Source organism: Melanerpes formicivorus, unplaced genomic scaffold, assembly GCF_026170545.1.
Source record: "Melanerpes formicivorus ecotype bairdi unplaced genomic scaffold, bMelFor1.0.p_v2 SCAF_9, whole genome shotgun sequence".
NCBI classification, from domain to species: Eukaryota; Metazoa; Chordata; class Aves; order Piciformes; family Picidae; genus Melanerpes; species Melanerpes formicivorus.
This window is the reverse complement of record NW_027142361.1, coordinates 11,716,275-11,739,900: the sequence shown is the minus strand read 5'-3', so window position 1 is coordinate 11,739,900 and position 23,626 is coordinate 11,716,275. Positions and strand designations below refer to the sequence as shown.

Genomic DNA, 23,626 nt, shown 5'->3' with positions numbered 1-23,626 from the left:
GGCTTTGTCTTATCAGATCTTGGTGGTCTCCAGGGATGTATTGTATCCAGCCTTACCAGGTTACCTCCCTGCCCAGAGCCTATGTTGGCTTTTCCTTCTATTCAGCTGGAATGTCTCTAGGTTCGTTTGAGTCTGTTACCTCTCACTCACACACCATGAAGCACTGAAGAACCTGGCTCCATCTCCTCTGTACCCTCACTACAGGCAGGGACAAGTTGTTATGATAGCGCCCTGGGAACTTCATTCTGGTTCAACAAGCCCAGCTCCCTCAAGTCTCTGCTGTGATCATCCACGTGGCCTCCACTAGACTTTCTCCAGTTGACCAATGTCTGGCTTGAATTTGGGGGCCCAGATGTGGAGGCACTATCTCACTGCAGACTAAGGAGTAAACAGAAGAACATAATTTCTTCCCTCAATCATCTGGCTGTACTCCTCTTGGTGCAGTTTCAAGCAATCCAGCCTTGCTGTCAGGGCCCACAGCTGGCTCATCTACAGCTTGTCCCCAGCCACTCACGCTTCAAATTTATGTGGCAACTACATTTTCATTCTTAATAAAGTTTGGAACAGAAAATTCATTATTCCATATGGTAAACCCTTGTACAAAAGCCTCATAGAAGCACCAGTCAGATATAAATTTGCCATAGCAATTACACTAACTTACAAGAATGTGGTTTCTAATTAGAATTGTTTTAAAGCCATACAAATTTCCACTAGGTTGAGAGACCTGTGTTAGTAAGGTGATAGGTGACTCTGCTTTTCCATCTGTTAGGTACATTTGCAAAGCTAACTTGGAAATTTTAACTGGAAAAATAAAATGGTTTACACAAACATATTCATCCTCATTATTCTCCCACAACTACAAAATATACATATAGAAAAATACACAGATAAAAACACATTCAAGATTGATTCACAGTGGAGAAGGACTACAACTAAAAAGAATAATAGAATTGTTTTGGTTGGAAAGGATCTCTAAAGTCATTGAGTGCAACCATTCACCTAACACCACCATGGTCATTAAACCATGTTCTGAAATGTCATGTCTACACATTTTTTTAAACACCTCCAGGGATGGTGACTCTACCACCTCCCTGGGCAGCCTGTTCCAATGCCTGACCACTCTTGCAGTAAAGAATTTTTTCCCCCAATATCCTATCTAAATCTCCTCTGGCACAATTTGATGTCTAAGAGCATGCTGTGTGCTTTTCTCCAGTAGGAGTAGGAGACACAAGTCCTGGAAACTACTCTTTCTAAATATCAACTGTAAATGGAGTCAGACAGAGATACGTGTGTTTGGTTAGATGAAACACGCATTAATGTACAAGCTCTCAATCACATGGCTAACCTTACAGCAGGCCAGAAATTCAGACACATGCCTCAAAACCAAGCAACAAGAAACAAAAACCAGGTAGTCTTTCGCTACACTTAAGGCCTCCTAGACAGGTTTATGAAGGCACTTAATTCTATCCAAGGTTCATTAGCACCTAACTTTATCACTCTGCTTCAAATCTGGTACAATAGCAGCCCTACTGAAAACTGTCAAATCTTTTTCCTTACTATTTTTAATTATTCACACCCCTCTCACTGACTCCTTGACTGGTTAAATACCATGTTCCATACCAGCTGCCAGTTCACAGGAGCTATTAGGCTACAGATGATACAAGTTCTGCCTATTACAAGCAAAGAGAATAGAATAGAATAGAATAGAATAGAATAGAATAGAATAGAATAGAATAGAATAGAATAGACCAGACCAGGGTGGAAAAGACGCTTGAGATCATCACGTCCAACCTATCATCCAACACTATCTAACCAACTAAACCATGGCACCAAGCACCCCATCCAGTCACTTCCTAAACACCTCCAGTGATGGTGACTCCACCACCTCCCTGGGAAGCACATTTCAGTGGCCAATCACTCTTTCTGGGAAGAATTTCTTCCTAACATCCAGCCTAAACCTCCCCCCATCTTGTTCTGGTGCTGGTTGCCTGGGAGAAGAGACCAACCCCCACCTGGCTACAACCTCCCTTCAGGCAAGTTGTAGAGAGCAGTAAGGTCTCCCCTGAGCCTCCTCTTCTCCAGGCTAAGCAACTCCAGCTCTCTCAGCCTCATAAGGCTTGTGCTCGAGACCTCTTACCAGCTTTGTTGCCCTTCTCTGGTGTGACCATTTGAGGATGTGCCTTTAATAAAAGGACAGTACTGGGGCACTGTGGCTGAATGTTTTGTAAACAAAAGACAGGTCTAAACGAATTTCATTGGTAGATTGGTAGAATGTAACTTTAATTTTTGAGTGCGACTGGGACTTTCCTCAGTTCATACTTCCCTCCTCCTTTCCAGATCGTCCGCTTCTAGGCTCTCTGCCAGACTGACCTTGGACAGATAAGCGTGTGGCCTACTAACACTTTGCTTTAATTTATAACTGCTTTTATTAACAATTGCTCTTTTTCTCTCTTTCTAACCCTCTTTGGGGAAAAAGGGGAGAGAAGGGGGTACAGGGGGGGAACCCTCCTCAGCAGAGGAGGGAATTTCGTTCCTGTATTATTTTTCTTTTTACTTTGCTGTATATTTCTGTGTATATATTGTAAATACCGTAAATTGAGTATATATATCCTGCATTCCCTAAAAATTGCTTGTAAATATAGTATTCCCTTTTGCTCCTCCGGCTGGCTAGCTGTGGTTATTTTTTTTTTCTTCTCTTTGTGGGGGGAGAAGGCTGAGACTTTCTCTCTAACCCATGACATCTGCACATGTTCCAGCAAGTCAACATCTTCTCTAAACTGAGGGGCCCAGAACTGGACCCAGTACTCAAGGTGTGTCCTAACCAGTTCTGAGTACAGGGGCAGAATGACCTCCCTGCTCCTGCTGGCCACACTATTCCTGATACACTATCAGTATGGTAGGGTTAACTAAGAGTTAATGCAAGACAGTTTAAACAAGAAAACATAGTGTCTCTTTATGATCACTTATGCTTAATAACACATACTACATAAACTGCAGTAAAATGTTGAAAGCAATAAATTATATAGCAGCTCTTGTGTCACCTTGGTTTGTTTGGAGGAAGCTGTCGACTTGGTCGTCTGATGGACTGGTTTGGCTGTACCTTCATGGAAGTTCTGGGAGAAGATCGAGCAAAGGGGTCTGGTGCTGGAGGCTTCTTGGGTATTTTTTTCACCAGTCGGCTCACCCATTTTTGCTGTTCTTCTGTAGAGTTGGCTAGCAGTAGTAGATTCTTTGCCGTTGAAATATCATAGTACACTGTAATAATAATTTTTAATGTAAAAATTAATACATTAAAGAGAAATCATTAGAGAAATCAAGAGCAAACCAGATTTTGCCAAACTTTAAGTTCCCTGGCTGCTGACAGAGCCTCCTTCTTACATTTAGAGGATAACAAATGACTACTATGGAAGACACACAATCACGCAGAAAAAAACCAAGGGCAACTACAAAAACCTGTGCCTGAGCCCAAGAAATGATCCGAGTCACAAGGAACAATCTTCACTGAACATCATCGTCGGAGTGAGTGCAGAGGAGGGCAACAAAGTGGTGAAGGGCCCAGAGAATAAATCTTATGAAGAGTGACTGTGGGAGCTGAGGCTGTTCAGTCTGAAGAAGAGGAGGCTAAGGGCAGACTTCATTGCTCCCTATGAAACTACCTGAAAGGATGCTGTGGATAGGGTAAATTTAGATCGGACATTAGGAAAAAAATTTTCACAGAAGGAGTGGTCAGACATTGGCATGGGCTGCCCAGGGAGATGGCTGTGTCACCACCCTGGATGTGGTTAGATGTGGTGGCTGGGGATATGGTTTAGGGGTGAATATTATAGAATGGGATTAATGGTTGGACTCGATGATCCTGAGAGTCTTTTCATAGCACTCACATAGCAATGCAGCAGAGCACACAGTGTGAGCAGTCTGACAACTACCAGGCTTTACCACACAAGGCTGAAAATACAGCTGGTGTGTACATGTATTAACCACGTGCCATTAGCTCACCCTTAGAAAGGTTCTGACAGCTACATACTAATAAAAGAAAAACCTGTTATGTTTAGCTGGTGTCACACCATTATGAAATACCCTGATCTATTAGAACATTTTGTGACTCCAGTGACTGTATGCACGTTCAAATATTTGCTATTTACCTTTGCAAGGTGCTATAATCTCTTCTTTTTTATCCATGTGGTCTTTGTGACATTTGATATGGCAACGGCGACATTCTAGAGCAGGAGGAGGTTTAAACATATGCCACAGAGGCTTCATACAAGCTTCACAATTGGTTGGAAAGTGATAAAGAGTAGGTATAAACTCATGTCCTTTGTGACAAATGTAATTTGACTTTTCTCCCATAGGCTCCACAGGAAATTCCTGTTCCTTTTTGCTCTCCCCTTCATTAGCATACAGAATCTAGAATCAAAGCAAAGTAATCTCAGTACTCCTAGACAGCAAATGTAAATTCAAAGTATTGTCTAAGTAGAAAGGCTGAAGAATTACACTGGAATTGATTTTTTCCAAGAATTTTTAGTAACTATTTCATGTGTTAGATATCATGTTTGTTACACTAGAAACATTAATTTATTACTGAATACCTGGAATATCCTAGGAATTTCCTTGGAATCTGCTCTATACACATCCGTCTGAGTGACTGGTCGGACATGGAAGAGTTTGCTATAGGAAATTATTTCAATAAAAACATAAATTAATGTTACCAAGCTGACAAATGTACACTGGCAAGACTAAGTTAGGATACAACACACCACATTAGGACTTACACCTACTAAAGATTTGTCAGAACAAATTTGTAATCACTTGATTAAAGTCCTGTCTTTCAATCCTGTACATGAACTTCAGAAAAAAAGAAAAAGAAAAAGACAGCATTGAAAAACCAGTATCATTTGACATTAATGATTACTGGTAGTTTTCTAACACAATCCTCTCCCCATGCTCTGAAGGAGAAATCTCCCATGATAATACTTACTCTATATCTAACACCATGTAGGGATTAGATTGTTCTTTATCTTGTTCGCTGTCATAGAACAGGATCTTCTTACTGCTTACAATTACGTACTGTTAGAAGACAGAAAAGGATAAAATACATGTTTTAATCCAGTTCATCTTGGATGTCAAGGATGTCCCAGCAATATTTTTCTACAATTTTATTAAATAGTGGGAACAACAGTAGCACTGTATGCTAAGCCCTTAACTGCCAATAAATGCACTGCACTACAAATAGAACCTGATTACCTGATAACTCAATTTATAATATCAGATTAACTGATATTTAAACAGATTTAAACAGATTTAAGTGGTTTTGGGATGAAAGTAAGACAAAAGCTTTTCATTTCTATTGTACCCATTAATTTCCAATTAGACTGGTAGTGAAAATAATTATTATCTCTTTTACATGTGCAGCTCAAAACTAATAGGGATCACACTCACAAAGACCCCTGTTATACTTACCAGCTTTGCTAGCACTTTTCATAACAAACTAAGTTACCTAGAAGACCTCCTCTATTTCCACCATGAACAGTTTGAGCAGTGTGAACTGGTATGAAAATGTGTATGTTGTTCTTTGGGCAAAGACCCATCAAAGATGTTACTGAAAAGCAATAAATGAATGAAGGCTGCACAAGGCACATGAGTAGTTGTCATTTTTATTTCCTGATAATGAATTTGTCAAGGGCATGTTTCCAAACTCTGCTGAATTCCAGCTAAATAATACTGCTGGGAATGCTTATGGCTGAATGTACAAGAGTTTGAAGAACATTAATGGTTGTTCTCAACTCTGTGAGGGTCTTAAGCAATTACAATTGTCTTACCTAGCTCCTCTCAGACATAGTTATGCCCGCTAATATATTTTACACATTTAAGTACTGAGAGAACGTGTATAAAATTAAAATTGAAGAACTGAAAACCTTCAGTAAGTTTAAAATCCAGACTGTACATTCAACAATATCAGGTTTTCTTACCTTTTTAACCCATCCAAATTTTTTAGTGTTGTTTCTAACAGGCAGTGATAGCCAGCCTTCCAATCTTGATTCTGGAAAAAAATATATAAAGAATATTAATATTTACAAAACATTATTTTTGAGGCTATGGTACATTTAAAAATCCTTATCAAAGATAAATAATAAAGCAACAAAGCAAACATAAGAACATGAACTATTTAAAACCACAAGGTCTTGCAAAGTTTATCACAGTAATTGTTCACGAATAAATTGAATCATATATTCCTGAATACAGCCACTGACCAACAATGCAATCACAAAAAGGTAGTGAAGCATGATGAAGAAGGGGAAGGGCAAACTTGCAATTATAGCACACACATTCACTTTAGTAATTTTTTTCCAAGACTTAGAAAATGCTTACATCTATCAAGCTTGACCTTTTAAAACAATGTCTGAAGATATTAGTACACAGCATCCGGTTCAAGTCAAAAAAAGGCAAGCTACCACCACAAATAACCTATAACCTCTATACAGTGTCTAAAATTTCAGAAGTTTAGTATTCCAATTTACATTTTCTGCTCTCCTGTATCTCCTAGGCAGAATTGTATCTCTAAAATAAGTCATTTTTGGCTAATCCTTAGGCTTCACCTAAATTCAACTGCCCTTTCACACACTGGCGATATTTTTTTATTACACTGACACGTTAGTCAGATTGGATTTATCAACAGTACTAACAGCTCAGCTGTTGTTTGACATTTCAGTAGTAACAAAAAGCTGACCAGGATCACACTTTCCTAGTACTTGGCAATAATAGCATCACATAGCCTTTGACCATATTTTTATATCTGCACTTAGAACAAGCATTTCTTTCTCCTAAGTTTTATTAAGAGGAACTGCTCAACTGCAGTAATATTTTTCCAATGAGTTTCCCACTCTAGCAGAAAACCTATACTGCTGCAGAGGAACCTCCAAGTCAAAAATACTGAAGCCTTAACAAACACAAAACCATGAAAGGAGCACAAATATCCTCCAGATTTGCAAACGCTACTATTTTCTTTGTCATCAGAGAGCATTAGCAGGCTCCTGCCATGTTTAACATAGTGTAACAAATATATAATAATAATAAACAACCAGGTTGGAAGAGACCTTCAAGATCATCGTGTCCAACCCATCAACCAATCCAACCCACCTAAACAACTAACCCATGGCACCAAGCACCCCATCAAGTCTCCTCCTGAACACCTCCAATGATGGTGACTCCACCACCTCCCCAGGCAGCCCATTCCAATAGGCAATCACTCTTTCTGTATAGAACTTCTTCCTAACATCCAACCTAAACCTCCCCTGGCGCAGCCTGAGACTGTGTCTTCTTGTTCTGGTATTGGGTGCCTGGGAGAAGAGACCAATATCTGCCTGTCTACAGCTTCCCTTCAGGTAGTTGTAGACAGCAATAAGGTCACCGCTGAGTCTCCTCCTCTCCAGGCTAAGCAACCCCAGCTCCCTCAGTCTCTCCTCATAGGGCTTGTGTTACAAACCCCTTACCAACTTCATTGCCCTTCTCTGAGGGGCCCAGAACTGGACACAGTACTCGAGGTGTGGCATAACCAGTGCAGTGTACAGGGGCAGAATGACCTCCCTGCTCCTGATGGCCACACTGTTCCTGATGCAGGCCAGGATGCCATTGGCCCTCTTGGATGCCTGGGCACACTGCAGGCTCATGTTTAGCCTACCATCAACCAGTACCCCCAGGTCCCTCTCTGCCTGGCTGCTCTCCAGCCACTCTGTCCCCAGCCTGTAGCACTGCATGGGATTGTTGCAGCCAATGTGCAGAACCCGGCATTTGGATGTGTTAAATCTCATGCCGTTGGATTCTGCCCATCTGTCCAGCCTGTCGAGGTCCCTCTGCAGAGCCTCTCTACCCTCCAGCAGATCAAATCCTGCCCCAAGCTTGGTGTCATCAGCAAATTTACTGATGATCGACTCAATGCCCTCATCCAGATCATCAATAAAGATGTTAAAGAGCACAGGGCCTAGCACCGATCCCTGGGGCATACCACTACTGACTGGCCGCCAGCTGGATGTGGCACCATTCACCACCACTCTCTGGGCTCGACCATCCAGCCAGTTCCTAACCCATCGCAGTGTGCTCCCGTCCAAGCCATGGGCTGACAGCTTGGCCAGCAGTTTGCTATGGGGGACGGTGTCAAAGGTCTTGCTGAGGTCCAGGTAGACCACATCCACAGGCCTCCCCACATCCACTAGGCGGGTCACCTGATCATAGAAGGAGATCAGGTTGGTCAGGCAGGACCTGCCCTTCCTAAATCCATGCTGGCTGGGCCTGATCCCTTGGCCATCCTCTAAGTGCTGTGTGATTGCACTCAAGATGACCTGTTTCATGATCTTGCCTGGCATTGAGGTCAGGCTAACAGGCCTATAATTCCCTGGTTCATCCAACTGGCCCTTCTTGTGGATGGGCACCACATTGGCCAGCTTCCAGTCTTCTGGGACCTCTCCAGTGTATACCTGACGGAGTCCTACAAGAAGGCTGGAGAAGGACTGTTTACAAAGGCCTGTGGTGATAAAGGGCAATGGTTTTAAATTAGAGAAGAGCGGATTTAGATTGGATGTTAGGAACAAGTTCTTTACCATGAGGGTGGTGGAACGCTGGAACTGGTTGCCCAGAAAGGTAGTTGAGGCCCCATCCGTGGAGATATTCAGGGTCAGGCTTGATAAAGCTCTGAGCAACCTGATCTAGTGAAGGATGTCCCAGCTCACTGCAAAGGGGTTGGACTAATGACCTTTGGAGGTCCCTTCCAACCCAAACTTTTCTATGATTCTGTAATTCACAGAATTCTCATTTTGCCTAAAGTGACATGAAGCAAGGTTTTTTTATTCAGATCCAGAGTCTTCAAAGTTTATTTCTCTATAAGTACTGCTGTTGATGACACATTTTAATGTCATTCCAAGTACACAAAGGAGTTCTATAATGTGTATCTTGCCTCATACCTGCCACTTTAAATTGTCCATTTCAACTACACCTGATACAAGCATAATACTGATGCAAAAAAGTCCTTCCCCATATCCATGAAGCAAGTGTAGTTGTGGTACCAGTATGGAACAAAAAAAGCATTAATATTTATCCTACTTTACTCTGTAATCTCTAATGCTATCACATGAAATTGGACACTTCATTTCTGGTGCCTGTTCTATATTAACAGATGAGAGAAAGTGCAGAATTTTCACACTACATGCTTGTAATTACTAGGAGGGGAAAAAAACCCCAACAACAAATACAACCATCATATCTCAGACCTATTGTATTTATGTCAGCAAGAAGTGCAAGCTTCAATATGATTTTTACTTTTAGAACAAAGCAAAACCACACAGATACTACAACAGTATTAAAAATATTCTCTATCTACTTAACAACTTTTTTATTAGAAGCATCATAGGAAAAAACAAAGAATGAAAAAAACAGCAAATGCATTACTTTTTACTATCATTTAGTCTTATGAAGTAATGCTAAGTATCCCCCCCAAATTTTTGTTTTTAGTGAAAAGGTATTCACACTTTAAAGGAATCTCCACTGAAATTGAAGAAAAAAAGAAAAGAATTACAAAAGCCACATCAGACATTAGCATTAAACAAAAGTTTTGTTCAACATGGTGTATATGTAGTAATATAAAATGGATACAGAATCAGTAGAACAAAGCTCTGTTAAACCATAGTCATATTATTTCATTATATGCTTTATGTATCTGGAAAATTGAATTAATTTTGCTTGCCTTACCATAAAAGAGTCAAATACATAGAATACATAGAATAAACCAGGTTGGGAGAGACCTTCAAGATCGTCGCGTCCAACCCATCAACCAATCCAACCCACCTAAACAACTAAACCATGGCACCAAGCACCCCATTAAATCTCCTCCTGAACACCTCCAATGATGGCGACTCCACCACCTCCCCGGGCAGCCCATTCCAATTGGCAATCACTCTTTCTGTATAGAACTTCTTCCTAACATCCAACCTAAACCTCCCCTGGTGCAGCCTGAGACTGTGTCTTCTTGTTCTGGTACTGGCTGCCTGGGAGAATACAAGATTTGAATGAAATGCAAAACAATGTAATACTCAGAATACTGAATTTCTGTGCACATATAATGTAAATTCAGATGGTGAGGAGTTATATGCCTTCAAACTTAAACTAAAAGATTTGACTTTCTGGTATCCAGCATCTTGGCGTCATACAGATAGCTGCAGATAACAGAGACTACCTTGAAAACAAGGCCATAAGGCTCATTTATTCAATGTCTTAATAAAAATGGTGGGTTTATAAGTGGCAGCAAGCATTTGTAAACATTTAGAGAAAACAAGCAAGTTTTTTCATGCAACCTTTTAATATCTTTGATGGCAATGTTTACAGCCACTGCAGCGTGTTTAATGCACAATTTGGTTTTGGCTTTTCTTGAATAATATATTAATAGTGTTAGTTTTGAAACCAAGAAAAGGACACAGTAAGAACAAAACCAAACAGTCCTTAGGGATGTCACCTGTGCTATCAACTTCTGTAGGGCTGTGGGAACAAGACAAAGGTTCTTCCTCTGAGTCAGAATCAGAATCAAGAAGCATGCGAGAATGGGAAGGCTTAGTGGCAATACTGACAGAAGTAGAAGAGTGCTGGTATGTAAAGGACATGGATTCCATAGTGTGGGATTGAGTGATATGAACTAAATATAAAGCATAAGGGAGGAAAAAGGTAGGAAAAAAGTCAAAACAGAATCTCTGTGAAGAGAGTATTAGTTTTACATTTCATTACATTACACAATAATTACAAAGGAATTACCACAACAAAGTGGACAAAAATGCTTAGTTTTAATGAAATACAATAGGAGTTTTAAAAGAAATTTCTTCAAACACATGTAAGATGAAGTATAATTCAGACAGATTTAGTTAGTAGGTGGACAGTGATCACTATTAAAGCACTGATAAGGTTGGAGAAACATATGAAGATGAAAAGCCACAGAATCATCAGAGTGCTAATACTTCAGCTTCTATGGTAAAACATCAATATGAACCCAAACAGGGCAGAAATACTAATAGAATTAACATACCAGGGAATCCATCATCTGCCTCAGTATCTCCCGGTCCACTGCCTATGCTACTGTTGTCTAGACCAATGTGCAATGACTGCAGCTGTGAACGAAGCTGTTCAATGTCACTGTCTTTGCTGTCCAGAGTCATCTGAAGTTCAATCCGTATCTGACTCTCTTCTGCTATTTGCTGTAAGGGTAAGTTACAACGTTTTCTATTATCAGCATATTCAGTTACTCAGAGAAAATATAAGTAGAAAAACTGGGTGGACTTTGCAGCCAGTCTCAACTGGCTGTGTATTTATTTTGGTCATGGGAAATTCAGCAAGAGCTTTTACACATCACCTTAATGCCTGTTATCGATTCAGGGAGAATCACAGAAAATGTTATCAATGTTTATAGCTGCAAAATGATCTTACTGCCTGCATTTCATTGATCTCCTTCTGATATTTGATCATCATTTGGGTTAACTTTTCTCGTTCAGACTTCAGTTCCATGTGCAGTTTCCTATTTTCCTTTTCTTTCCGTCGTACATCAGTGTCAGCTCCACGTTTGACTGGACCCTTCCGATTCATGATCTCAGCCAGTTTATTCACAGCCTTTCCATGGGAAAGAAATTACAAAAGCCACACTGATAAATAAACAGTTACCTTATGAAGTAATGAAGTCTTTTCTCTTATCCATGACCTGACACTTCCAATCTAACTGGAAACTAAGATCTCTGCAATCCTGCACTATGATGTTGTTTTAATTCAATGTATTAGTCAAAATTGAAAAGAAGGTAATGATGCCATTTACATTTGAAGCAAGCATTAGCTTGCTTACACTTTTAAATATCACCTTCTGTTGTCATTTCAGCTCCATAATACATCTTTGGATTAAAATGCCAGTTGTTCCACATACCAATCCAGAGTAAAACCATAAATACACTGGTTTATGGAGCTAATACAGGAATACAAATAAAGATGGAAAACAGCAAACTATTAATTCATTTAACTGAAATGAAGATTTTTGCTGGTGGATTAGGAGTTTCTCTATGATAAATCATAGATGTAGTTCCAATACATTGAAAGTCTACTTAGCAGAAGGGGAAAAAAAAAATCAATATATTTTGTTCTGTAAAACAGAGTAAAGCACTAGCAGCTTACCATGGAAAGCTTTCTATTAAAAACTACCCGATTCATGAACACTAGCTGTTTATTCATTTAGATACATTTGCTTACCTGGGTTTTCAAGGTTCTTTCATTCAACAATTGCTTCTCAAATTGTGCTTTAATATTTCCTACATTTGCTTCTTCTTCTTTCAGCTTTGTAATTTCTGTAGCAAAGTGATTAAAAAAAAAATAAAATATATGAAAGCTCATTACAAAAGAAACTAATACTATTAACGAATAAACGTGATTTCAAAATAAATTACATTTGGTTCAGAGAATACATACGCTCTTGTACTTCTTTCAGTTTATTGTTTAATTCTTCCTTCTCATTAGCAAGATTAGCCACATCACTAGTTAGTGTCCTATTTGCTTCCTCCAACTACAAAACAAGAAGTACATGTGACCATGTAACAAAATTAATTTGGCATATGAAAGCATTTCAGGATAGAAGGAATGCTTCAGAGTGAAGCCAGTATAAGGGTAAGAAGACCAGCTGTAACAGGGGTAGGGACACAGAACAAAGAATGATCAGAGAGATGTATGAAAGAAACATAGTAACAGATGGGGTTTTTAAATTTTATTTATAAAAATGAAGTATTTTTTAAATGTCAGATACAATTGTGTACCACTTACCTCTAAGTACGCCCAACGACAATGGGTAACTTAAAGTGCAAATAAAACTCAAGCTCACGTAAACTTCCACCAAAATTGCAATTCATATTACTCACAGAAGCTATGGTGGCATCTTTCTCAGCAAGTTCCTGTTTATGCCTAGCCATCATCTCTTTAATCTCCAGCTCTTTCATAATCTTCTCTTTTTCCAAATCAGAGTACTGCTCCTCAGCAATGGAACGTGCAAGTTGTTCAGAATCTGCTTTGGTCAAAGTAATCTCTAGCTGAGCAGCCAAGGAATCTCTGCAAATTATTGATATATATTATTATCTTAAAAAATGACAGCTTACTTGGGTGTGGGGGGAATAAGTAGGAAACCACAAAAAGCCATCCTAATCTTTTAAGTATTAGTAGTACAACTACTAAAACCTACCTCTCATCCTGTAACTCTTGTATCTTTTGTTGCATTTCTTTACAAAGTTTGGTCTTTTCCTCACATTCTTCTTTAAGTTCTCGAACTTGTGTCTTATACAGAGTCTAGAGTGTATGGTTAAAAAGAAAAGGATATGACTTAAAAAATCAATCAAAAGTATCAAAACCAAGGAAAATACTTAAATTACTTTACAATTTTAAATCTTTGCCTGACATATGCAGGTATGTAGAATTTAAGACTTTAACCATAAAAGTCCATGAAACCAAGATAGTGGTTAAAGAGCAAAAAGAAGTACAAGAGGAGGGGAAAAACAGATTAGAAAAGCCTCTGAAAATCAAAATATTGTGAAACTGATACACGTCTAGAGCTCTAAAGGCAATGAAAGAACAATATCCTGCTCTGTACACTGAAATGACTGAATACAGATGAAGTGACAGACAACTGCAAGTAGACTTGCTAGAGAGATTTCAAGACAGACTCTTTCTTGCTTATGCAAACCAGTGAACTCAACTCGCCCCTCTTCTCCTTTAGTGTGTGTGACTTGTTAATCTACTAAAGCTTCAGACAGTCCCTCTCCTCACTGACCACAGTAAAATCTTGTGTTTCCTTTTATTCTGAAACAAGCCTTTTGGCCTCTACTTGCAGTGTCACTGATTACATAATATTAATATAAATTAAACCTCCATATGCTATTGATGATTTTCAAATACAATACCTATTTATTCTGTTGTATTTTGTCACAATAAAGCATAATCTCGCAACAGATTTCTACCAATAGGGAAGGGTTGGTGGGTGATGTGGTGGTCGGAGGGTGCTTAGGGGCCAGTGACCACGAGATAATTGAATTCTCATTATTTGGTCAAGCTAAGAAGGGTAGCAAGAAGACCTCCACTCTGGATTTCCGGAGGGCGGACTTCAGGCTACTCAAGGAACTAATTCAGAGGGTTCCTTGGGATAAAGCCCTTAAAAACAAAGGGGTCCAGGAGAGCTGGTCCTACTTCAAGGAAGAACTGTTGAAGGCTCAGGGACAGGCTGTGCCAATGTGCCGGAAGATGAGCCGCCGGGGCAGACGGCCAGCCTGGATGGTTAAAGAACTTTTAATGGAACTAAGGGAAAAAAAGAGGGTGTATCACCTTTGGAAGAGAGGGGAGGCAACCCGTGAAAAAATTAAGGATGTTGCTAGGTCTTGCAGGAAGAAAATTAGGGAGGCAAAAGCGCATTTGGAGCTTAGTCTGGCCTCTGCTGTGAAGGACAACAAAAAGTCCTTCTATAAATACATTAATAGTAAGAGGAAGGGCAGAGACAACCTCCACTCCTTGGTGGACACGGAGGGGAACGTTGTGATAAGGGATGAGGAAAAGGCAGAGATACTTAACACCTTCTTTGCCTCAATTTTTACTAGCAGGACAGAATGTCTTCCAGACAGCTGGCCTGCAGAGCTGGCAGAAGGAGCCAGGGAGCAGCATAGTTTTCCACTGTTCCAAAATGGGGTAGTTGGTGATCTGCTCAGCCGCCTGGATCCCCACAAGTCCATGGGACCAGATGGGATCCATCCTAGGGTGCTGAGGGAGCTGTCAGAGGAGCTGGCCAAGCCGCTCTCCATCATTTTTCAGCAGTCCTGGCTCACTGGCGAGGTCCCAGAGGACTGGAAGCTGGCCAACGTGGTGCCCATCCATAAGAAGGGCCAGTTGGATGAGCCAGGGAATTACAGGCCTGTCAGCCTGACCTCAGTGCCAGGCAAGATCATGGAACAGGTCATCCTGAGTGCAATAACACAACACTTACAGGATGGCCAAGGGATCAGGCTCAGCCAACATGGATTTAGGAAGGGCAGGTCCTGCCTGACCAACCTGATCTCCTTCTATGATCAGGTGACCCGCCTGGTGGATGTGGGGAGGCCTGTGGATGTAGTTTACCTGGACCTCAGCAAGGCCTTTGACACCGTCCCCCATAGCAAACTGCTGGCCAAGCTGTCAGCCCATGGCTTGGACAGCAGCACTCTGAGCTGGGTTAGGAACTGGCTGGATGGCCGAACCCAGAGAGTGGTGGTGAATGGTGTCACATCCAGCTAGCAGCCAGTCAGTAGCGGAGTCCCCCAGGGATCAGTGCTTTGCCCCATGCTCTTTAACATCTTTATTGATGATCTGGATGAGGGCATTGAGTCTATCATCAGTAAATTTGCTGATGACACCAAGCTGGGGACAGGAGTTGATCTGCTAGAGGGTAGAGAGGCTTTGCAGAGAGACCTCGACAGGCTGGACAGATGGGCAGAGTCCAACAGCATGAGATTTAATGCATCCAAGCGCCGGGTTCTGCACATTGGCCACAACAACCCCATGCAGTGCTACAGGCTGGGGTCAGAGTGACTGGAGAGCAGCCAGGCAGAGAGGGACCTGGGGGTGCTGTTTGATGGTAGGATGAACATGAGCCTGCAGTGTGCCCAGGCAGCCAAGAGGGCCAATGGCATCCTGGCCTCCATTAAGAACAGTGTGGCCAGCAGGAGCAGGGAGGTCATTCTGCCCCTGTACACTGCACTGGTTAGGCCACACCTCGAGTACTGTGTCCAGTTCTGGGCCCCTCAGTTTAGGAAGGATGTTGACTTGCTGGAACGAGTCCAGAGAAGGGCAATGAAGTTAGTGAGTGGCTTGGAACACAAGCCCTATGAGGAGAGGCTGAGGGAGCTGGGGCTGCTTAGCCTGGAGAGGAGGAGACTCAGGGGTGACCTTATTGCTCTCTACAACTACCTGAAGGGGGGTTGTAAACAGGCAGAGGTTGGTCTCTTCTCCCAGGCAGCCAGCACCAGAACAAGAGGACACAGTCTCAGGCTGCGCCAGGGGAAGTTCAGGCTGGAGGTCAGGAGGAAGTTTTACACGGAGAGAGTGATTGCCCATTGGAATGGGCTGCCTGGGGAGGTGGTGGAGTCGCCATCACTGGAGGTGTTCAGGAGGAGACTTGACAGGGTGCTTGGTTACATGGGTTAGTTGATTGGGTGGTGTTGGGTGATAGGTTGGACGCGATGATCTTGAAGGTCTCTTCCAACCTGGTTTATTCTATTATTCTATTATTCTATTCTATTCTACCAAGTTTAACTACAATGCAAAAACTTCCTCCCAAGCTTTAAATGCCTATCTTGTGTCACCCCATAATTCTGAGAATACAGCTCTTCAGAAGAATACAGCATGGAACAGATACTGAATACAAAAGGCTTGAAACATGCAGAAGATTATTCACACTCCTCCCTCTCTCCAAACTGTGTTTAGGACTCCCTTCTAAAGCTGAGACATTTCTTAACATGAGCTCTTTCACACTGCTCAGTGACCAAGACTGAGGAGTGAAGACAATGCTGCAGACAAGACTGAAGACAGACACTAGAGAAAGAATTAGCTTTAGTTTGGAGATGTGAAATGCCTGATGGCTGAGGAGGAAGAAAAGCTAATATTGCATTTAGTAAACAGATTAACAGAAAAATAACCATAACACCTACTGAGAAATACTGTTCAGCTTCAAGTTGGTCTTGAAGCTCTTTCATTTGTCCATCTGCATCTTGACGTTCCCTAGAAAGGAATAATGTACTTTAAAGGACAAAACCTCTAAACAGTGAAGATAGCATGCACACTCTTCAGATTTTCAGTCATTTCCAGAAAAAAGTACAATAGGCAATTAAATCTCTGGCTTTGTCTGGGTACTAGCTCTCTCTTTCTCACTTCTACAGCTGAGAACACTGCATTAATGAAAACAATCAGTTTAGTACTGTTAACACACCAACTACATCAGTATCATGTAGTTTAACCAGTAACAGAAACTAATAAAGCAAGCAGCCACTGGCTGAAACCTATTTCCACGTAAACCATCACTGATATGACAGATTGTTTTGAGTTTCTCATTTGCTAGAGGTCAGTCTGTGAAAACATGTCTCTATGCTTTGACACACAATTTTTTGAATTTGACTGTTATTAAAACAGCTCAGCAAGTCAGTTGGTCCTATAACAAAGAAGAGTAATGTAGCAGAAAAGACCTCTGCCACTGTTTCACACTAGAGCAATTATCACATGTAGCTGTCTTCTATGTAACTACATCTTGCCAACAGAGCAAATAAAGCACAAGGAAATAGGACGTCAGAAGTCTCAAAGGACCTAAGAACAAGATTGATATATGTGCTAAATGTCTTCTCATTTATAGAACATCCTTTTTGTAAAATAAAAAGTATTTATTTATTATCAGGTGTAAAGATTAGGTCTTAAGACTTTGAAGAGCTCCTATTTCAAGGATGAACAGATGTCTGTCAGCATCTGTAGTACTAGATATTTCCAATGGCTACTATTCACAGATCTGTATCAATAATAATTTCCAACTTTAATAAAACTCTCTTGGACTAACAATGCCAATTTCTCTTCACTGAAGTCTTACTTCATGTTTAAAAAAATGTACCTAGACATTCTGTTAAGTAAGTATTTGTCTTAAATCCTCACACTCTTGAGTTGAAACTGGGCTTTTAAAGATTTCTAGAATAGAATAAAAAATAAAAAACCTTCATTTAGAATAAACCAAACCAGGTTGGAAGAGACCTTCAAGATCATCGTGGCCAACCCATCAACCAATCCAACCCACCTAAACAACTAAACCATGGCACCAAGCACCCCATTAAGTCTCCTCCTGAACACCTCCAATGATGGCGAATCCACCACCTCCTTGGGCAGCCCATTCCAATGGGCAATCACTCTTTCTGTATAGAACTTCTTCCTAACATCCAACCTGAACCTCCCCTGGCGCAGCCTGAGACTGTGTCTTCTTGTTCTGGTACTGGGTGCCTGGGAGAAGAGACCATCATCTGCCTGTCTACAACCTCCCTTCAGGTAGTTGTAGAGAGTGATAAGGTCACCCCTGAGTCTCCTGTTCTCCAGGCTAAGCAATCCCAGCTCCCTCAGTCTTTCCTCATAGGGCTTGTGTTCCAAGCCCCTCACCAACTTTGTTGCCCTTCTCTGGACTCATTCCAGCAAGTCAACATTCTTCCTAAACTGAGGGGCCCAGAACTGGACACAGTACTCGAGGTGTGGCCTAACCAGTGCAGTGTACAGAGGCACAATGACCTCCCTGCTCCTCATGGCCACACTGTTCCTGATGCAGGCCAGGATGCCATTGGCCCTCTTGGCTGCCTGGGCACACTGCAGGCACATGTTAAGCCTACCATCAACCAGTACACCCAGGTCCCTCTCTGCCTGGCTGCTCTCCAGCCACTCTGACCCCAGCCTGTAGCACTGCATGGGGTTGTTGTGGCCAATGTGCAGAACCCGGCACTTGGATGTGTTAAATCTCATGCCGTTGGACTCTGCCCATCTGTCCAGCCTGTCGAGGTCCCTCTGCAGAGCCTCTCTACCCTCCAGCAGATCAAATCCTGCCCCAAGCTTGGTGTCATCAGCAAATTTACTGATGATCGACTCAATGCCCTCATCCAGATCATCAATAAAGATGTTAAAAAGCATGGGGCCTAGCACTGATCCTTGGGGCACACCACTAGTGACTAGTCGCCAGCTGGATGTGGCACCATTCACCACGACTCTCTGGGCTCGGCCATCCAGCCAGTTCCTAACCCATCGCAGTGTGCTCCCGTCCAAGCCATGGGCTGACAGCTTGGCCAGCAGTTTGCTATGGGGGACGGTGTCAAAGGTCTTGCTGAGGTCCAGGTAGACCACATCCACAGGCCTCCCCACATCCACCAGGCAGGTCACCTGATCATAGAAGGAGATCAGGTTGGTCAGGCGGGACCTGCCCTTCCTAAATCCATGTTGGCTGGGCCTGATCCCTTGGCCATCCTGTAAGTGCTGTGTGATTGCACTCAGGATGACCTGTTCCATGATCTTGCCTGGCACTGAGGTCAGGCTGACAGGCCTATAATTCCCTGGCTCATTCAACCGGCCCTTCTTGTGCATGGGCACAACGTCGGCCAGCTTCCAGTCCTCTGGGACCTCTCCAGTGAGCCAGGACTGCTGGAAAATGATGGATAGTGGCTTGGCCATCTCATCTGCCAGCTCTCTCAGCACCCTAGGATGGATCCCATCTGGTCCCATGGACTTGAGGGGATCCAAGTGGCTGAGGAGAGTTACAACCACCTCATCATGGAACATACGGAAACTATGCTGCTCCCTGGCTCCTTCTGCCAGCTCTGCAGGCCAGCTGTCTGGAAGACGTTCTGTCCTTCTAGTAAGAATTGAGGCAAAGAAGGTGTTAAGTATCTCTGCCTTTTCTTCATCCTTTGATACAACATTTCCCTCCATGTCAACCAAGGAGTGGAGGTTGTCCTTGCCCTTCCTCTTGCTATTAATATATTTATAAAAGGACTTTTTGTTGTCCTTCACAGTAGAGGCCAGTTTAAGCTCCAAATGCGCTATTGCTTCCCTAATTTTCTTCCTACATGATTTGGCAACATCCTTAAACATCCCTTGCTATCCCTCTTAGTTTGACCAAAACCCGAAAATTCAATTATCTCGTGGTCACAGGCCCCTAAACACCCTCCAACCACTACATCACTCACCAGCCCTTCCCTGTTGGTGAAGAGGAGGTCAAGCATAGCCTTGCCCCTGGTAGGCTCGCGCAGCACCTGGGATAAGAAGCTGTCCTCCATGCACTCTAAGAACCTCCTAGACTGTCTCCTCTCTGCTGTGTTGAGATCCCAGCAGATATCAGGCAGGTTGAAGTCCCCCATGAGAACAAGGTCCGGAGATCTTGAGACAGCCTTAAGCGGCCTATAGAATGCTTCATCAACATCCTCCTCCTGGTTGGGTGGTCTATAGCAGACTCCAACCCGGGTGTCTGCCCTCCCGGTCTTCCCTCTAATTCTTACCCACAAGCATTCAAGCATTTTAGGATAACAAAATCTTTTACTACAAATCTCTACATTGCTGAATCACTAGGGCAAATTTCAGCTACAGTCATTCTAAATTACTAAGTCTTACACTGTAGAACAGTATCTTCTGTGCAGCAGTTTTTTTACATTAGTACTGCTCTCAGCTTTCCCCCCCAAACAATTATAAATCAGGAACATTACTAAAAAATAAAGAGAAACTCGGCATACTTGCGGAGTTCGTTATTTTGTTTCTCCAGACTTAGTTTGATTTCCTGAAGATGGTTATTCTCCTGTTTCAACTGCTTCTCTGACATTTTCAAGGTGTTGACTTGTTGTGTTTGCATCTTGAGGTCATTTTGAGTAAGACAGCGCTTTTGTGTCTCTTGCTCTATTTTTAATGTCAGGTTTTTTACCTGAAAAATAAACAGAAATCTGTGACTTTTACAGATCTATTCAGGAGAGTAACATTTAAACACTATCTCTTATTGAATTCCTCTACATTTCTGTGCAACATGTTCACATCTTTTGATATGTCAAAGTTGTTTCCTGAATAATGGCATTAGCACACAATAAATAAGCTAGTCTTCCCCATGTCAGTCACACATTTTACTTTCCAGAAGGAAATCTTTTGAAGATCAGTAACACTGAAGAGTTTCAGGAAAATGAAACCACACTCTGTAAAGCAGACTTTTCAAAGCATCAAGTACAAAGAAAGAAAATGTTGCTGCCATTTTCATTCATGAACATTCCTAAATATAGCTATAACAGGGAAAATGTGAGGACACTGAAAACCAGGTTCCACTCAAGGCCTCTTGTGTCAGGGTTCCTTACATCTTCATTTAGTATATCCTTTTGCCTAAGGAGCTCGTTGATTTTCTGTTGTGATTGTTTGAGATCACAGTCCAACATGGAGCGCTGCTTTTCCACTTCTAACAACCGATTTTCTACTTTTTGCTTTAAAGCTCTCTCTTCCAGAAGCTTGTTCTCCATTTCTGTGAAGTAAGAGATTTAAGACGTCAGTCAGTGTAAACTAGCAGAATTTGGAGGGCGACTGGAGGAGGACATCAGTCCCATATTAACAACAAGCAACATGTTTATCTTTTTAGCACTGAGAAAGATTGCTGAGAAGTGATTCATTAGAACTTCACAGTACATCCACACGCAGAAGATGTTTTTGCAGACATACTGATACCTTGAAAGTCAAAAGTAAAAAATAGCTAACAATTTCCAGTTTATCTGCAACACATCTGAGATGGATTAAAAAAAGGTGGATTTTTAAAAATAATCTGTCTGCATGTACTCAAATGTTGCTCTGACTATGATAATTGGAAATTATTGAAAGATCTGAAGCTCTTTGGGAACCTGATATGACAAGTGACTCAATCATTATTACTGAATTGTTTTTCCTTTAGTTGAACATCTGCATGCTCAACATCTTTGCAAATGTTCTGCAACTGGAAGGACAGGATCTGTGGGTAACTTTCAAGTAGGTGCAATAAATATAATCCATTCAAAGCAAGATCCAACTTCTGTAATTGTTTGGTAATTTTCCTTTGCTCCAAGAGGCTTTAATTGCCATGAGATGCACCAGAATATGCATGGTGAGTAGGGAAGCATAGCAAAGGCTGTGCCATTTCTAACTCTATCTGATCTACAGATTTAAATCTTTAAGTTGCTGAGATATACTTCATTTGGGAAGACATAAGAAGGTATGAGTAGACTGAGTAAGAACACAGATAAGCTCTTAACAAAAATGTTTCAAGTATTTTTAATAATATAAATTTAAGAAAAATTAATTCAAAATGCACTAGCATAGAAAAGGATTTAGTGCTTGGAGAATATGCTTTACTGCCGAAACTACGCTAGCGTGTTTTTAACCTAGCAAAGCAAGGATGAAGGGACTACAATTCATTGCAGCAGGAAAATTATGATGTAGTTGCCATCACAGAGACGTGGTGGGACGACTCACACGACTGGAGCGCTGCAATTGACGGTTACAAGCTCTTCAGGAGAGACAGGCGAGGAAGAAGGGGTGGAGGGGTGGCCCTGTACATCAGGAAGGCACTAGATGCCATTGAGATGGAGATTAGGGACGATCGGGTTGAATGCTTGTGGATAAGAATTAGAGGGAAGACCAGCAGGGCAGACACCCTGGTTGGAGTCTGTTATAGACCACCCAACCAGGAGGAAGATGTTGACGAAGCATTCTATAGGCAGCTTAGGGCTGTCTCAAGATCTCCGGACCTTGTTCTCATGGGCGACTTCAACCTGCCTGACAACTGCTGGGAACTCAACACGGCAGAGAGGAGACAGTCTAGAAGGTTTTTAGAATGCATGGAGGACAGCTTCTTATCCCAGGTGCTGCGAGAGCCTACCAGGGGCAAGGCTATGCTTGACCTCCTCTTCACCAACAGGGAAGGACTGGTGGGCGATGTGGTGGTTGGAGGGTGTTTGGGGTCCAGTGACCACGAGATAATTGAATTCTCGGTTTTTGGTAAAGCCAAGAGGGGCAGCAAGAAGACCTCCACTCTGGACTTCTGGATGGCAGACTTCGGGTTACTCAAGGAACTAATTCAGAGGGTTCCTTGGGATAAAGCCCTTAAAAACAGAGGGGTCCAGGAGAGCTGGACCTACTTCAAGGAAGAATTGTTGAAGGCTCAGGGACAGGCTGTGCCAATGTGTCGGAAGATGAGCCGCCGGGGCAGACGGCCAGCCTGGATGGTTCATGAACTTTTAATGGAATTGAGGGAAAAAAAGAGGGTGTATCACCTTTGGAAGCGAGGGGAGGCAACCCACAGAATGTTTAAGGATGTTGCTAGGTCTTGTAGGAAGAGAATTAGGGAGGCAAAAGCACACTTGGAGCTTAAACTGGACTCTACTGTGAAGGACAACAAAAAGTCCTTCTATAAATACATTAATAGTAAGAGGAAGGGAAAGGACAACCTCCACTCCTTGGTGGACATGGAGGGGAACATTGTAACAAAGGATGAGGAAAAGGCAGAGATACTTAACACCTTCTTTGCCTCAATTTTTACTAGAAGGACAGAACGTCTTCCTGACAGCTGGCCTGCAGAGCTGGCAGAAGGAGCCAGGGAGCTGCACAGTTTCCCTATGTTCCATGAGGAGGTGGTTGGAACTCTCCTTAGAAGCTTGGATCCCCACAAGTCCATGGGACCAGATGGGATTCATCCTAGGGTGCTGAGAGAGCTGGCAGATGAGCTGGCCAAGCCACTCTCCATCATTTTCCAGCAGTCCTGGCTCACTGGCAAGGTCCCAGAGGACTGGAAGCTGGCCAACGTGGTGCCCATCCATAAGAAGGGCCGGTTGGATGAGCCAGGGAATTATAGGCCTGTCAGCCTGACCTCAGTGCCAGGCAAGATCATGGAACAGGTCATCCTGAGTGCAATAACACAACACTTACAGGATGGCCAAGGGATCAGGCCCAGCCAGCATGGATTTAGGAAGGGCAGGTCCTGCCTGACCAACCTGATCTCCTTCTATGATCAGGTGACCCGCCTGGTGGATGTGGGGAGGCCTGTTGATGTAGTCTA

The 23,626-nt window shown here is 42.3% G+C and overlaps 1 protein-coding gene across 4 annotated transcripts in view; it reads right to left on the bottom strand.

The window, feature by feature from the left end:
- The window catches only part of ROCK2 (Rho associated coiled-coil containing protein kinase 2), a 168,688-nt gene that overhangs the window by 4,775 nt on the left and 140,287 nt on the right, over positions 1-23,626 (bottom strand). For 3 of the 4 annotated variants that reach the window (XM_068143023.1, XM_068143024.1, XM_068143025.1), the window contains 15 exons: positions 20,907-21,067; positions 20,304-20,488; positions 16,719-16,788; positions 13,235-13,338; positions 12,918-13,104; positions 12,475-12,568; positions 12,259-12,353; positions 11,455-11,634; positions 11,057-11,225; positions 10,496-10,672; positions 5,967-6,037; positions 4,976-5,064; positions 4,587-4,665; positions 4,143-4,404; positions 3,042-3,255 (listed from right to left, as the gene is read on the bottom strand). In XM_068143023.1, coding sequence (XP_067999124.1) covers positions 3,042-3,255; positions 4,143-4,404; positions 4,587-4,665; positions 4,976-5,064; positions 5,967-6,037; positions 10,496-10,672; positions 11,057-11,225; positions 11,455-11,634; positions 12,259-12,353; positions 12,475-12,568; positions 12,918-13,104; positions 13,235-13,338; positions 16,719-16,788; positions 20,304-20,488; positions 20,907-21,067 — 2,137 coding nt within the window. The remainder of the gene's footprint in view (positions 1-3,041; positions 3,256-4,142; positions 4,405-4,586; positions 4,666-4,975; positions 5,065-5,966; positions 6,038-10,495; positions 10,673-11,056; positions 11,226-11,454; positions 11,635-12,258; positions 12,354-12,474; positions 12,569-12,917; positions 13,105-13,234; positions 13,339-16,718; positions 16,789-20,303; positions 20,489-20,906; positions 21,068-23,626) is intronic. The other variant, XM_068143026.1, reaches the window with a different exon arrangement.